The sequence below is a fragment of the Benincasa hispida genome, chromosome 11, assembly GCF_009727055.1.
Source record: "Benincasa hispida cultivar B227 chromosome 11, ASM972705v1, whole genome shotgun sequence".
NCBI lineage: Eukaryota > Viridiplantae > Streptophyta > Magnoliopsida > Cucurbitales > Cucurbitaceae > Benincasa > Benincasa hispida.
Genome location: NC_052359.1, coordinates 4,316,623 through 4,334,259, shown reverse-complemented (window position 1 = coordinate 4,334,259; position 17,637 = coordinate 4,316,623). Strand labels below are relative to the sequence as shown.

General features: G+C 29.9%; 1 protein-coding gene across 1 annotated transcript; it reads left to right on the top strand.

The window, feature by feature from the left end:
• The first annotated feature begins 6,353 nt into the window (after positions 1 to 6,353).
• On the top strand, positions 6,354 to 9,777 carry LOC120090454 (scarecrow-like protein 6). The gene has a single exon (XM_039048130.1). The coding sequence runs from the start codon at positions 7,131 to 7,133 to the stop codon at positions 9,504 to 9,506; it is 2,376 nt and encodes a 791-aa protein (XP_038904058.1). The 5' UTR covers positions 6,354 to 7,130; the 3' UTR covers positions 9,507 to 9,777.
• The last annotated feature ends 7,860 nt before the right edge of the window (positions 9,778 to 17,637 follow it).

Here is a 17,637-nt window from a genome sequence, read left to right as displayed (position 1 = left end):
ACTAAAGGAGAGTTTTTAAAAATAGAAAAATAAGGAAAATTATATACACAAATTAAAATCGATAGAAATGTAATAGTGTCTATTAGTGATAGAAACTGATAGAAGTTTTATCAATATCTATCAATAATAGAAACTAATAGAAGTCTATCACTGATAGACGATGATAGAAGTTGATCAGTGTTTATCAATATATATGTGTGCAATTGCTATAAATAGTTTGACATTTTTTCTATATTTGAAAATTTTCCATTACTAAATTTATAGAGGGGACATATTTGGATTTTTTAAATTAAAAATCAAACTATTATTTTTAAACTTATTATAACTATAATATAGATTAGTTTGCTTGGCATATTTTGTTTTTCAAAATGTGACGATAGGATATACCAATCCTCCCATTTTGAAAACAATTATAATTTATATTATAGAGTAATTTTGGACCAAAAGTCACAAACGATATTTGTTGAGAACATCAATAACAAAGTTGAGAAAATAGCTTGATTCAGGTCAAGGGTGACAATTTGGAACCAAAATAGATTAGGAGAATAAGTTGACTTGGGCCTCGACCTAAGCTAGCATGTTCAATCGTGGCTACCAAATGCCTAATGGTGCATGTGGCCAAGTGACCATTGTGAGCCTAAAATATAACTAAACAAATTGTCAAACAGGATACGCCCAATCCAAGAAGTTAAAAGGAAAATTTAAAGCAACTCAGAAACCCTAATGGAAGATATCTAGGTCAACAATACCTATAAATACATCAACATAGTTCCAAGAGAAGTAAGTCTATTATAATACTCAAACTATCCACTTGCTACACATATATACTTTTTGACTTAAGCATTGGAGTCTGTGTGGCAAACATCACACAAATATGCAGATATTTTCATCTCGCATGTCACGTTCTTCACCAAATTACAAGTTTATCGTTGTTGTCATGTGAAGGTCGTAAGATGTGTTTTTGTATGCACTTGTGCATGTTTATATATGTGTGTATATATGTATGTTTGTATGTTTGACTTAGTAATATTGACATGACTTTTATCCTTAAAAGTTGGAGGTTCAATTCTCCACCTTGTATGTAAATAGGATATATTCTTTTATTAACAAAGTTATTTTAATTAAGATATATTTTTGTTTTCTTTATCAGTTGTGTGTATTCTTTTTATTGTTTTCTTAAATAAAAATGTTTATTTATTGATTAAAAAGTAATTATAGTGTGTATGTGTTTTTTTCTTTAAAAAAATGGAAAAAGGAAAAGAGTCAATATTTACCATTTAAATTAAGTCCATAAATAAAAGAAAACTAAGGTAAAATTTAGGCATATGAGTAGAATAATTTGGCATATCAATAGAATTGGTATACTTATATATGAAATGTAAATTATATCACATATATATATATATGTTGAAATCTTACTCCCCATATCAATTTATAATCCTAAACTTTGGAGTTATATCAATTAAAATTTTAAACAAATAATTTTATCAATATACATCTCAGACTTTCATAATTGTATAAATTTACATTCCTTTTAGATTTTATTTGATCAAAATTGTGTGAAACTTATAATTTGAGTCTATTAAACTTCTAAATTTTTATAAATTTTGATAATTTAGTACGATTATCTTTGAAAATCATCCATGCATTAATTCTCAAACGTGTGTAGATTTCTTCAAATGTTGATTTTACTAAATGGATCATTAGTGTAAATATATGCACGATTCTCAAATGAAACTTTGATTTAGGGTCTAAATTGATTTATTTATGAAAGTTTAGGAGTTTAATTGATACAATTATAAGTTTCATTCAGGTTTTCCCAAACATAATAGAAGATATAAATTGATACACTTACCAAAAAAATTTAGGGTTTAAATTAATACAATTATTAGCTAATGGTTTAAATTGATACAACTTTTAAAGTTTAGATGTATAAATTGATATTTATATATAATAATTCTACTCATGACAATTCTCCCATATTAATTTATATACATTTCCTTGACAAAATTAGTATTTGTGTTATTTAGCAATTAAAACAACTAGAGTTTAAAATTATTTAACACTTTTGTAAATGATTATCAATAGCTATAAACATGGAAGAAATGAAGATTTGATTCTTATAGAAATTTTTGTCATCACTTAGAAATATCAAATAATAGACTTAAATTCTTGAGTTAAATTAATACCAATGGGTGATCTATAAGGGGAAAAGTTTGAAATTCAATTTATTCAAGAAAATATATATATATGAAAAATTATTATATATTAATAAAAACAAAAACAATCTTTTTAAATCCCATGATTAAAAAAACGTTATTTTATTAATGGCATTGCTTGCGTGTGAACTGCATTAAAGATCAATGAATAAAGAAAGCAATATAATAAGATATTCCTTTTGTCTTTCTTATGAACATTATTGAAAATTTTAGGAAGATTTTAAAATAAGAAAAATTATTTATATAAAATAGTAAAATTTTAATTTCTGTCATAGAAACGGATAAAAGTCTATTAGTATTTATGAGTGATTAGAAATTGATAGAAATTTATCACCAATAAACGCTAATAGAAATCTATCAATGTCTATCAATATTTTTTTTATTATTATTTCTGTTAATAATTTGATATTTTTTTATCTGGGAAAATGTTTCAAAATTTTAATTATATTTTCTTTATGAAAAGTTTGAAGATTTTCATAAATTTTCACATATTAGAAAACATATGTAAAATTTAAATTGAACTTTGATTTAAGATTAAGATTATGAAGAAATTACTATATTTTAAAGAAGAAAAATTAAAACCCAAATTTTAAATTTATTAAGTATTTTTTTTCTTTTAAGAAAATTTATGAAGTAATTAAAGGACTACAATTTGAGAAAAAAGTTATATTAAATCTCAAAGCTTCTAATAAATATTATAATAAATGTTAGACTTATCGTAACAATTTTATTTTATTTTTGTTTATTAATTGTTGTTTTGTTTAGTAGGGTTTTACTTTTTTTTTCATAGCATTTTAACCATTTTTTATTTTAAAAAACGGGTCTTGAAACTTTTTTTTAAAAATATATTTTATGATAACTTTTAAAAAAATGTCTAAATTCAAATAGATTTTTTTTCATTCTTTCTTTTTTTTTTTTCCTCCTTTTTTCTTTAAACAAAGACTAAGAATAAAAATGTAATAAAATGAATTGTTAAGGTCCAATTTGGTAATCATTTATGCTCATTTTGGTAACCATTTTATTTTTTGTTCTTATTTTTGAAAATTAAATCTATATCATCTACCTTTCTTACTATGATTTGTATTTTTTTGAGTACAATGACTGAATTTTTAACCAAATTCTAAAAACAAAAACAATTTTTAAAAGTTACTATTTTTAGTTATCAAAATTTGTCTTGTTTTTTAAACAATTGATAAAAAGTAGATAACAAAGGAAGAAATTTGGAAGTGGAAGTAACGTCTGTAGTCTTAATTTTAAAAAACAAAACAAAAATCAAAAGGATTACCAAATAGGGTTTTAGTTTTTTTTATTTTCTGTTTTTTAAAATTAAGGCTATAAACACCTTTTCCACCTCTAAAATTATGGTTTTGTTTTCGACTTTTATCAATATTTAAAAAAAAAAGTCAATCTAAATTTTGAAAATTAAAAAAAATTGAAAACTAATAAAACTAGTCTTATTTTATTTATTTTTTATTATTTTTTTTATTTGAGAAATATGTAAATTATTAAAAAAAATATTGAGAAAAAATAAATTTAATTTTTAAAAATTAAAAGACTATCCATCGAGTCTAAATATACATTTCTTTTTAATAAAGTAAAACAATGCCAAAGGAGGGAAGAGGTTGGTGATTCAAACTTAAGGGATAATTATGTCTAAAATTTAATTATGGTTTAAGGTGAAAAATTTAGGCCAAAACAAATTGCCATAATTTTTTTTGAAATTTTATAGTATAAATGGAGTAGTCTTTTAAAATTATTTTCTCTTTACTTTTCCAAAATTAGCAAGATTTTGACAATAATTTTTTTAAAATGATGTAAACAGAGAAACAAAATATCTTCATCGTTTAAAAACTATAAAATAAAAAAATATTTTAAATGATAAAATTGCTAAAAATATTTACAAATAATAGTAAAATATTATATATCTATCTGTGATCGCATAGATTGTAATAGACTACTATATATCTATTTGAAATTTTGTTATACTCGTAAATATTTTAGTTCATTTTTCTATATTTAAAAATGGCTTTAAAACAAAACCCTTACAATGAAAACACTAAAAATATCTTTTTTGTTTATTGAGTTTTCTTAGTTCAAATTAAATCGATTGAAAAACAGTCATAAATTTTAGTTTAATGAATTTTAAATGCTCACACATAAAAGCTTTTCTTCTTGAAATGATATTTCATGCACAGAAATAATTTATAACAAAGTAAAAAAGAAAACAGTTGAACTAGTATCAATAATGTACTATTAATTTCAAATCAGATGGTTAATCCCTCATCCCACGTATCGTCAAAAAAATAATGAAGTCAAAAAATTTAAAAACTGAAATAAATAATTATCATTAATCAATCTTTTAATTATAACGATATATGTATACTTTTATATCATTTCAATGCTTTTATACTTTCGGATCTATTTATATCTATATATACAGTCTCTTTTGTCTCTTTATTACAACATCTTATCCTTCAATATTTCAAACATCGAGATTGAGACAACAAATTGTAACCTTCTTTCTTTGGACAAAAAGATCGTCCGTCCCAATGACAACACTAACTCTTTATTAATGATAGAAATTCTCCTTCCACACCAAAGAGTTCCTAAGAGATGATGTCAAAATTGTAATAGAGTCGGGAACTTTGTTCTCCACGTTAGAAGAGAAATAAAAACACCTAACATTTATACAAAATGCAACAAAAAGGATTTCACCATTAAAAACATGTAGAAGAAATCTTCAACCTAGTAAAAATTCACCGTTACTACGGTAACTACTCCTTCCATCTACAATTTGATGCATCATTAAGTGATATACTATTTTATTTCATGTATCCACACTATTCTTAAATATTGGTGAAATGACAAAAATTAAATGAAACTAAGGTTACATTATACAAATACTCCTAAAGTATGAAACGTTTTCTCTAAACTTTGAAAAGTTTCATTTTTATCTTTGAAATTTAAAATTTATTTTAAAAAATCGCTTAAAATTTAAAATTGTTTAAACAGTATCATGCATTAAATAAAGGATAAAATTTGATGTGACAGCTAAGATGTAAAAATTAGAATATATATGTGATGTTATTCACAACTATATATTTGTTGAAGATTAAAATTATTATTACCATTTATTTCATCTCAAAAGATATTTTTAAAATCATTTAACAATCATTTTTTATCCATCAGCCCTCACATCCGTTTATGTGAATGTTTTTGTAAACGATGTTATGTATGTCTTTCAGTTACAATGTAATAGTTATCACGTTAATTTTTATCTTATTTTAAGAAAGAAAATTCAAGCAATTTTTTAAAAACAAATTTCAATGTTAAATGGTAAAAATGAAACATTTCAAAGTTTAGTGATACAATTGAAAGATACTTCAAATTTTATAGGTATTTTGTATAAATTAACCTAAAACTAAAATTTAGAGAAAAAAAAAAATCTAACTTCAAAGAAGCTAACGGGTGCCTCATCCACTATACTTAAATGATGCATAACCCCCAACTTTTTTTTATTTGATTATATAAAAAATGAAATATCAAACCATTAATTTTTAAAATAGTAATCCTTATTAATTTTTTCTTTCAAATGAAACAAAAGAAAAAAAAAAAAACCCAACTACCTCACATTCTTATCACAAATAAGTAAAAGATACTATTGAGGAAGACCTCTTCCGAGAACAAAGAAGGTTCGTCAATAAATGAGTAGATTTGTTGTCCTCTCTAGGAAGGTGACAAAAAAAGAAAAAAAAGAGAAATATTAGCAAGGTGCTCAACAAAAATAAAATCTTCGATGAGGACCCTGATTTCAACTAATGACGACTATTTTCTCGACAAGAAATTGATCACATCCAAAGCATCGGATTCCACATCCGATGGTAGAATAGTGTGAGAAGTTTTGTATCTTTATCATTTGTTTACGATAATATGTGAAGTCAGAGATCGTACCTTTGACCTTAAGATTGACAATACAAATTTTAAGTCTGTTAAAGTATATTTATGTTGATTGTATCTTATCCATTACATTTATCGGACATAATTTCAATTTTTTATAAAATAATCCTATATATAACTTCTAAGATGGGGAAAAAGAAATCTTGGAAAGCATAGAAGTGTGGTGAAGGGGAAGAAAGAGTTGATAAAAAAAAAAGGGAAATCAGAAGGCCCCTCTTTTTCAACTTCTCCTCGCTCTGTTTTCACTTTGCCTGGTTTTGGGCTTTCAGAAAATAAGGAGAGAGAACAGTATGGCCACTACAAGGCAGAAGTGACAGAGAAAACCCAAAGCAAGTTAAATTAAACAAAAAAGGGCCAAAAACAAAACCAATTTTAACCCAAAAATAAAAAAGAAAAGAAGAAGAAGAAAGAGAAAAAGTAATGGAGTAAGAGAGAGAGAGAGTGGAGGAGAAGGGGGCGTACACTTTATTGCCTTTTTTATGATGTACGCATCCATGGCAGAACAGAGAAGGCCACAGACCACTGCTAAAACACAAGGCTAGAACAACAAACAAAAACAACTCTCAACTTGATAAGAAGAAAAAGAAGAAGAAGAAGAAGAAGAAGAAGAAGAAGATAGCATCAAGAAAACAGAGAAAGAAAAGCAAAAGGGTAGGGGCAAAAATGGAGTAGAGAAATAGAGATATGGAAATGGAAAGTAGAAGGAAGAGGAGATTGAGGTGGAGGAAGAAGAAAGGGGAAAAAGGGAATTTGAAGAAGAATCTGTGAAATGGGGTTTTGATTTTTGGAGTTTGGGATTTTGGGATTCGATGGCATGCAAAGAAAAATGGTGGGTTTCAAATTAAACCCTGAAATTTTGATTTCTTGTTCCTCTTTTTTGAAGAAACCCTTTGGAATATTGTTTTTGTTGTTCTTCATTTCTTGTCTAGCGACCTGGGTTTTGGTCCTCTGGGTATGAGGGGTATTTCCTTTCACTTTCAGGGGAAGGGGGAGTTGGAATTTTCAGCCGCTTTTTCTTCTTCTTCTCCGATTTGCTCTGGTTTTGCAGAAAAGTGGGTTAAGAAAGGAGAAGAACAACAAAAACAAGAACAAGAACAAGAACTAGAAGAAGAACAAGAAGAAGGGCTTTCTTATTTTGTTTTACCCAACAACGAACCCACTTCCGTTCTTCATATGAGAAGCCCCAGTCCTCCCACATCGGCTTCCACTCTCTCTTCTTCCTTTGGTGGCGGTGGCGGTGGCGGTGGCGGTGGTTGTGTTCCTTCGCTTCCTCCGGAAACTCCTGCTGTTGAACCGGTTGCTGGAGCTGCTGTTGGGAACGCCATTTTTCCAGGTGGATTTGAGCGATGTGGGGTTGGATTGGAAGATTTGGAGAGCATGTGGTCGGAAACAGCCGGCCCAGAACAGTCGTTTCTCCGATGGATCGCCGGAGATGTTGAAGATCCCAGTTTAGGAAGTAAAACTGTTTTGCAAAATGGGAATATACCCTTTGATTTGGATGGCAATGCCGGTATTGGAGTCGTCGATCAGGGTTCCGAATTCGACACTGGTGCTGGTAATGTTCTCGCCAACATTAATCCTAATTTATCGTTTCCTCTTGCTGCTTGTGGTGGGTTTTCTGATGTTAATGTTAACAATAAGTCATTTAGTAGAAGCACTTGTGGGGGGGTTGTTAATTACAAGAGTTCTAGTTTGGGTTTGAACAATCGCCATGGAAATTTCAATGTTCAGAACCCTATCTTTACCGGGTCTCTTGAAAATCTTGTTGTTCCTGTTTCTGGTATGATTTATCCTCAGCAACTTCAGCCATTTGAGAGCCCTGATGAGAAACCTCAGAATTTGAATACTCAGGTTTTGTTGAACCAACATCAGCAGCCTCAGAACCCTAGCTTTTTTGTACCATTGACGTTTGGTCAACAGGAACAGCAGCTCCAGCCTCAACTGAAGAGGCATAATTCTAGTGGAGGACTCGACCCCAACCCGAATGGGCAGATCCCAAAAGTTCCGTTTATGGATCCAGGGAATGAGATTTTTCTGAGGAATCATCAGCTGCAGGTACTGCAGCAGCAGCAACAGCAGCAGCAGCAACAGCAGCAGCAGCTTGGTTATCCTTCGGGTTTGCAGTTTCTTCCTCAGCAGAAAGCAATGTCGCCAAAGCCGAAAGTTGTAGGGCTTGGCGACGAAATGGCATATCACAATCCCCCACAGCAACAGCATCAGCATCAGCAACATGCTTTGCTCGACCAGCTCTACAAGGCAGCAGAGCTGGTAGGGACTGGGAATTTCTCACACGCGCAAGGGATATTGGCGCGGCTCAATCACCAGCTCTCACCTGTTGGAAAGCCCCTTCAAAGGGCTGCTTTCTACTTCAAGGAGGCTCTTCAATTGCTCCTCCTTATGAACAACCCAGTTAATCCTCCTCCAACTCGCTGCCCAACACCATTTGATGTGATCTTCAAGATGGGTGCTTACAAGGTGTTTTCGGAAATCTCCCCACTCATTCAGTTTGTGAATTTCACCTGCAACCAGGCACTGCTTGAGGCCCTCGATGACGTTGATCGAATTCACATTGTAGATTTTGATATTGGTTTTGGAGCTCAGTGGGCTTCTTTTATGCAGGAACTGTCCTTGAGGAACCGGGGTGCACCATCACTCAAAATCACTGCTTTTGCCTCTCCCTCAACTCACCATCCAATTGAACTCGGGCTTATGCGCGAAAATCTCACTCAATTTGCTAATGACATTGGAATAAGTTTCGAGTTTGAAGTGGTTAACTTTGATTCTTTGAACCAGAACTCCTTTTCCTTGCCATTTTCTCGATCAAGCGAAAATGAGGCTATTGCAGTAAACTTCCCTCTATGGTGCTCATCGAATCAACCAGCGATGCTTCCATCTCTCCTCCGTTTCATCAAGCAACTCTCACCGAAAATTGTGGTTTCACTGGACCGTGGGTGTGATCGAAGTGACCTCCTATTTCCTCAGCATATGCTTCAGGCACTTCAGTCCTACATTAACCTCCTGGATTCTCTGGATGCTATCAATATGAATTCGGATGCCGTGAACAAGATTGAGAGGTTTCTTTTGCAACCCCGAATAGAAAGCACCGTTCTGGGGCGGCTTCGAGCACCAGAAAGAATGCCCCTTTGGAAGACGCTCTTTGCATCTGCTGGGTTCACGCCTGTAACCTTTAGCAACTTCACTGAAACTCAAGCAGAATGTGTAGCAAAGAGAACTTCTGTAAGGGGATTTCATGTCGAGAAACGTCAGGCTTCCCTAGTTTTATGCTGGCAGCGTCGGGAGCTCATATCCGCTTCAGCTTGGAGGTGTTGAAAAAGGGGGAGATTGGGTTCTTAGCAACTCTTATTATGCAGAGGTTCCAATTTATCTACTCGTATAATTAATTATCAATAATATTGAACTGTTTTGTGGTATCTCTTAAGCAAGCTTAACTTTCATTACCTGTCATTCTTGCAACATTTTCTGCACTTGATTCATTTAAGTCCAGACAGACTAGCTTCCTTAGTGTAACTAAAAATCTAACTACTAGCATGTTAGTATATTATTTCTTCTGCAAAAACTGCCATTGTTGCTCTGGTGTTCATCTTCTCTGTCTCATGTTTTATTAATATGAAATGCACATTCTTCTTATTATGTTGGTTGCTTTACTTGTTGGACATGAAGACAGAACCGAGTTTGAAAGGAAAAACAAATTATTACGATAGAGAAAGTCAGTAGTGGTGACAATGGTCGTACTAGAGTTTCATCGTGTAACTATGTGCCCTTAACTTTTAGTGATTAATTTTAGGTCCCCTTTGATAACCATTCGGTTTTTTTATTATAATTTTCAAAAACTTGTTTTTGTTTTTGGAATTTGGCTAGACTTCAAATCTTACCTTAGGAAGACGATATTTGGAAAGAAATTGTGAAAAAATAAGCAAGCACACTTCTCAAAAATGAACGAAATGGTTATCAATCAAGGTTGTAGTGTTATGTATTTGTTTGTTTCTCTATAGTTTCTGCTTTGAAACTTCTCATAAGTGATAAACTTGTTAGAAAAGGACATTGCAAAACTTCAGCCAGTGTATTGAAACCAAAAAGAAACATACATTGATTTATAAAGTGTAGCTTTGGCTTTAGCTTTCTAAGTACACTACTAAGTTAGGAATCTTATAACATAGTGATATTGTACTTTTTTTTCTCTCTCTTTTGGGATAACTTGAGAGGCCTCACCAACTTATTCTAATCTCATGACCCGGTCCCACTAATCTTTGACGAGGCTTCGCCCGTCACACATCTCAAGCCCTCATCACCCTTACTCATTATTTGGGTTCTAGCTCGAACTTAAAATGCAGGGAGTCCTTCAAACTCGAAATATGCACACGAGCCATTCCCTAACTGGTTGCTTAGTTTTAGTTTTCAGCCCTGATGTCATCGAATGTGTGTTTTATTCACTAAGCTTCATGTTTCTTTTACCAAGAAGGATATTTCTTTGGATGCTGCATATCTTGTAGCTTAGATTTTGCAAATATTGTTAGTTTGCTGTCTTTAATCCTCTCTCTTTCTCTCTCTCAATCGAACATAGTGCGAGTTTTCGATAGCATGCATAGACAGTTACAACTGTTTTGTCAATGCAGTTGGAGGAATCTTAGACAGAACTTGAACCTGAATATTTTTGCTGCTGTTTAGATCCAAACCTCCATCTGGTTTAGTTTAAATTTTATCTTAACCATTCTGTTCGACCGAGACCCGAAAAGCTGATAAAACTAATACCCTTTTTGTTTGATTGAAGAAGTGGTTGTTTGATGATTTGAGTGATTCATTCACATTGCTAATTAAGTATTATACTTCCATCACCTCTAGTTTTCTTTTTAATTTGTTTATAAATCCAGTTTGAATGACTTTATAAATTACAATTATTCTCCCAAAATGCTTGTCTCTTTGCACATTTGAATATGAGATTTCTCTGTATGGTTATGGGAACAGGTACTAATCAAGCCACATGGGTCATGTTTTGGTTGAAGCCTCCCTCTTCAATTCTTTACTCTTTTATTTTTTTTTTCTTTAGTATGTTATTTTGGAGGCTTCCAAACATGGCCTAATTTTCAATGACTTTCTGCCTTTACTTAATTCTTAAAGCTTGAGGGGCAGTCCATAGAAATGAAATTATTAAAAAAAAAAGAAAAAAAATCCTCATACAGGTTCATATATATTTTATATATAGCATCAATAAAGAAACAAACAACTTTATTATTGAAGGGAACATGCCATGTTTGGACAGTGACAAAGATTAATCACATTTTTATTTGCTTTCCTCCATTTTCTTACTTATAATACTAGAGTTATGGTTACTTTAATAATAACAACATTTGTTTAGATTACTTGTTAGGAATTATAATTTATATTTGGTTTTGGTCGGGTTCATTACATATTTGTTGTTATTAGACGATAACATTTTTGTTATGTCCTACGAAAATGGTTTTAAAATGTAATTAAGCCCGTCAATGTATCGTATCTATCCATTATCATCTCGAAAGTTGATTATCACTTGTTTATAAACTGAAAAAAAATGGTGGTCATATAACTTTAATTTTCATTAAAGTATATAAAGTATTAATTATTATTGATGTTACAATTCAAAGGAAAATAATGTGTAGATATAACTTTAATTTTTGGGTAATTGTAATGGTTAACACTTTTCGAACTAATAATTATGTAGGAACGCTTTTAAAGAATTGCAAATATAGCAAAATCTATCGGTGATAGATTTTATCGTTAATAGATTCTTATTAGTGATATAATTTATTATTGATGGATTCCGAGAGTTAGATCTAAATTTTGTTATATTTATAATTTTTTTTTTTATTATGATAAATCTGCTAATACTTCATATTGATGGTTATATTTGTAACTTTCCCTAATTTTTATTCATTTGTTTCTAGCCTTTTTTTTTTGTTGGGTGAGTCAATTATAAGAAGCTGTGATACAATAATTCTCTGGAAGAAATGTGGAAGGTGTCTAGAAGTATGTTATGATAAAAATTATTGGAATTGGATATAAATTTGATAGACAAAATGAATGGTTGGGATTGGTTTTGATTATTTATTTATTTTTATAAATGTTTGTAATTTTTTTTTTTTTTAAATATTTATTTGTTTTTAGATGGTGTGTAAAGTACATAGATCTGCACAATAGAGTTGCTTTCATGAACCATCTATGATTGAGAGTTTCTTGGGGGAAGGAATGTGACAAGAGTCATATATGAAAATAAGGGGGATTTTTCTTTTTCTTTTTTGGTCTTTTATAATTTACAAATGATAATAGCCTTTTTCTTTTTCTTTTTCTATTATATTTTTTGAGGTACAAACCAATTTCTCAAAACAGACTGAGTTGAGTTAGTTCAGCTGGTTTGTGAAAAATGTAACTCTTTTGAATATATATATATATTCATTTTGATTTTTTTTTGTTGGGTTAAATTATAGATACCCTTAACTTTGAGAGGCTTAAGTTGCAATTATGCTTCTAAATTTTGTAAAGTTTCATTTTAAGGTAATTACATTGGGTAGTATTTTTGGGATAATAATTAAGTGTATAACAATAGTTTAAAATAATTGTAAATATAGCAAAATCTATCGGTGATAGATTCTATGGTTGATAAACTCCTACTAGTGATATAGTTTATCACTGATAGACCCTCCATTAGCAATATGATCTATAACTGATAGACTTTGAAAGTAAAATCAAAATTTTGTTATATCGAAACATTATGTATGTTATATCTATAAATATTGGACTTAATTACTATCTTTGCAATTGCCCTTTCATTTAATATCTTTAGAGAGCTTTTCCATTTGACAAAATTTCCATTTGACTAATGATATAAATTGAAAAGTGTTCAAAATATAATCTATAACTTAATTTTAAGTATATAAACAAAATTAAGATAGCTCTAACATATTGGACATAATTTACAATATCATTAACCAAACTGACTTTTTCACATATTGTACTAAAGTAAAAATGAAAAGAAGGCCTCCTATTTATCAATGATATGAGACTAAAAATTCGAGCATAATTAAGTAGATAGGCATCCATTACATTCCTTAAAATCTAAAGATTGGTCCTTCAACCTAATATTTGTTGAACTAATAGGAAAACAATGATAACAAAGCTTGGTTCAATTTCACAAACTTAGTTGTGAATATGAAAATATTGGACATCTTATTTTAGGGTAATTACATTTATTAGCACTTCTAAGGATAATAATTAACTGTATATCAACATTTATAATGAATTGTAAGTATAACAAAATCTACTGGCGAGAAATTCTATTGCCGATAGAGTTTTACCATTGATATGGTCCATCACGGATAGATTTCGAAAGTGAAATCTAAATCTTGTTATAGCTACAATTTGTTGCATTGTGCTATATTTTGAAATATTTTGTGTTTGATTGCTATATTTGCAACTACTCTATTCTTGGAATGGAGAATTCGGTCAAAGGAAGCTATATTAGACTTTAAATTGTGTTCCAAGAACGTCAAGTTGGGTCGTGGCTCACCCAAGAACCTCTGGGCATAGGAAAAAAACCTTTGGATAACTTAATCGTTATGAGTGAGATATAGAAAGAGTTAAATAATTATAATTGATTGAGCATTAAGAGGGAAGAATAAAATTGAAAAATAAGAATGTCATTGTCACATTTTGAAATGTAATTGATATAGAAAAAGGGAAGTGATGAGAGGGGGAATTGAAGATGATATTTAGAAGGATGCAGAGATATGGGAGCCATTTATTTTGTTGGGTGGGTTTGTGGTCCACTGGGCCACCCATTTGTGAGCACAAACTCTTGGCTTATTTGAAAAAGAGAACCCCCCAAAAAACAAAAAAAATTGAAACTTTTGCCCTTATCTTCTTGGGCCAATCAGGTAATTTAAAGGAAAATTGGAATTGGAGTTTATAGCAAATAAAAACGTTTGATTTTTAGTCAAATTGATGTCAACATGACGTTGAAATTACACTATGCAATTACACTCTATTTCCAAATTTGTTGACTATCTCTCCATTCACACCTATTTCGAGCCCATATGATTTTGGTTGTTGAGTTTTTTAAAATAAATATATATCTTTTCTTTCGATTTTTAGGATAGGTAATTTATTTTCGTTTATACATTGATTCCGTTTTCATCATATATTTATCCTTTTAAGACCTCTTACATTGATGTAAGATAGGAGTGATCGTTGAAACTGCTAAAATCAAATCGAATGCTAAATCGAATCGAAATCAAATTAATGTGATTCGGTTTGGTTTGATATATTTTTTAACTGAATTATTGCAGTTATCTGAAAATCGATTTCAAATCGAATCGAACCGTTTTCTTTAATAAATATATTAAATAACAATATAAATAATTGAGAAAATATGAAAAAGCATAAAAAATTAAAAAAACCGCGAAATCGAACCGAACCAAACCACTTATAATCTAAAAAATATTAAAAAACATAAAAATTAAAAAAAAAAAACCGTGAAACCGAACCGAATTGAACATGCGGTTCAGTTTAGACACTTTTTAAAATTTTCGATTTGATTTAGTTTGAGCCCCAAACCGAACTGAGCTACCCTAATGTAAGTAATCATTTATATTCTTGGATTTGGTGGATGGCCGGGTAAGAAGTATTTTTCACATTTTGGTCGAAACGCTAAGTTTATCCATAGCTCCCATCCTAGCCTCCTCGAGTCATTTTTTTGGTTTGTGCAATCAAATGTCTTTTTTCATTGTTCTATTTGGTCAATAGTGCTTAGTGTGGATGTGTCTCTGAGTTTTGAGATTTGTTCACTTGATTTCTTCTTCGTTGCAATGGCTTTTATCATTCGTCTGTTATCTAGAATCCTATTTACGTTTCTCGTCTCTTGACTTGTCTTAGCTATGCTTTTGTATCTCAATGATCTTAAGGTTTCCCATTTTCTTTTGTTGCAATATATAACTTTTACAAAAAGAAAAATAAAATAAAATAAAATAAATGTAGAGGCCAAACGAGATTCAATTTTTTTAAAAAAATAATTATACTTACCTAAATGTGATAATTTAAACTCTAAATTTTTAATTTAATCGAACAATGATGTAGATAACTACGCAGTACTAAAACAAAGTTGAGCTAAATAGGAAGTAGCATAAAAATCAATTAACATGTACTAAAAAAATATCAATTAACAAATCATCCACAACTTACAACAACAAAATACTCAAAATCTAACAACACAAAAATGTCATCTATTATATTGGTTCTTAATTAAAGATTTTGATGACATACCTTTAAACATGTATTGAATTGAATATATATTTCAGTCTTGATTGAAAAAAACTCTCGCTAAAATGATTCTAATTTAGTGATAATTGACATGTACTCACTCATTCATATTTTTATTGGCTTTTTTATCTTTAATCTCAAATTAATTAATTTTAATCAATATTTTGATGATAACAAACCTGCTTATTCACTAATAAATTTAGTGTTTTCAAGTCTCCATGGCATAGAGCTCGGAATAAGAAATCCAAGCATTTTGAATCACTTAAATCGGAACTCAAACAAAAAAGTTATGGCCAAAATAAGCTTTAAGAGAAAAATACCCCCAAGTGGTGATGTGGCAATTTATTCATCAAAATGGACCCAAATGAAAGGAGATATTTAGAGCTTGGAAGAGTGACACATGGTGAACTTTTGATTTTTGGATTATTTTTTAAAAAAATGAATTAAAAAAAAATTGAATTTAATATTATATAAGTTTGTGTGTAACTGCTAGCTTTGGACACATGTAGGTATCTTGATTTTTGTTGGGTTTTAAAAGAAATGATTTAAAAAATATATATTATTATATTATTTTTTTGTTTGTATCTAACGACTAGTCGAATTTAAATCTCCACCATTCAATTTTCTTTTACCAACATCTAGTGTTCCAAATTGAATTTGATTTTCACCTTTTCCCTCAATTTTTAAACTCTTCATCTTCTCCAAAATTAAAATAACAATTACACATGATTTTCAATTATCCATAATTCATTAAGCCTCCATTGTTGCTTTCTCCAAGTTTTAATTTTCTTTTTTTTCATTTTATTCTTGAGAGAGATTTATGTATGGTGAGGATTGATTTGTTGTGAGTTCAAAATTTTTAAATCCACTTTTTTAGAGAGTTTCTCAAGTGTGTTCTTTAATTTTCCAAACATTTTGTAAGGATTGCTCTTGGTCTAAAAAAAGAGCAGTTGTAATAGTTTGATCCTAATTCATGGAAATGATTGAGTTTGCTCTTGAACTCGCAAAAGAGCAGTGTAGCGGTTGAGCTCTAATTTGTGGGAAAGAGTCGTGAGATCCTTATTCAAAATCCAAAGAGACGCTTGCGAAAGTGGATGTAGGTTGAGTTTGATCAAACCGCTATAAAAAATTTCGGTGTTAATTTCTTTATCCCTATACTACTTTAATTTTGTAATTAATGTGTTATTATAGTTTATGACATGAAATTAATTGTAATATTTTTTCTTGAAGTTAACTGCTTGTATTTGTTTACTTTGATTGATAGTTCTTTAATTTGCATATCTTTTACCAATCTTATTATTGAAATTAAATTGGGTGCTTGAAATTGTTAATGTCAATTTATTAATCATTTTGATGTGAATGCATATATATAAAATTATCGTTTAAATTACTTATTAACAAAAGTATATTAATTTGCTTAATTATGCTCACATTTAGAAAAGGGTTTTCATTTGTTTAATAAACCCTATTCACCCTTCTAGGATTGCTACATCAATCCTATACTCTCGAAGTCAATAGTACAATGTTCATATCATTTGAGGTAGGGCATTTTTGACAAAACATCTCAATTTTGACCCATAAACACAAAATTAAACCAATCAAGTTGAAGCATCAAAATGACCAAACGATGGTTAAACAAATTCCTAGAATAGTTTCAAGATTCATCATTAAAAGAAATAGCATTGTCCAACTACTACATTATTATTCAAGAAAGGATTTTGTTTACCATGATTAGAATTTCAAAGTTTGGGACTGCCGGAAGATGTTGGGTTTTTTTCTTTTTTATGATTCTTCTTGTCTTGTTTGATAAACATTTATTGCTCAAATTGTGCATATTATTATTATTATTATTATTATTATTTTACAATGTTTGATTTTGTTGCTTGATTATTGGGTATTTCACAGTTAGATTAGGTTATTCATTCTAGTGATTATTTTTAAAGTTCATTCTAGTGACCTATTTGTAAGTGTTTTCTTAGTTAATTTTGTGTATTTTCTTAATTGATTATAAAAAAATTTAATTTCATTTTGTGGAGGTATTTACTTCTATCACGAATAACTCATGTTTAGAGTATAAGTTTATGAATTGAAATTGAAAATTTTCGATTTCGGTGGATAACCATTTCGGTCTCGTTTGATAACTATTTCGTTTTTC

Bases quoted from the DNA above. Each gene is read 5' to 3' on its own strand.
- LOC120090454 (XM_039048130.1), top strand. From the start codon at position 7,131: ATGAGGGGTATTTCCTTTCACTTTCAGGGGAAGGGGGAGTTGGAATTT.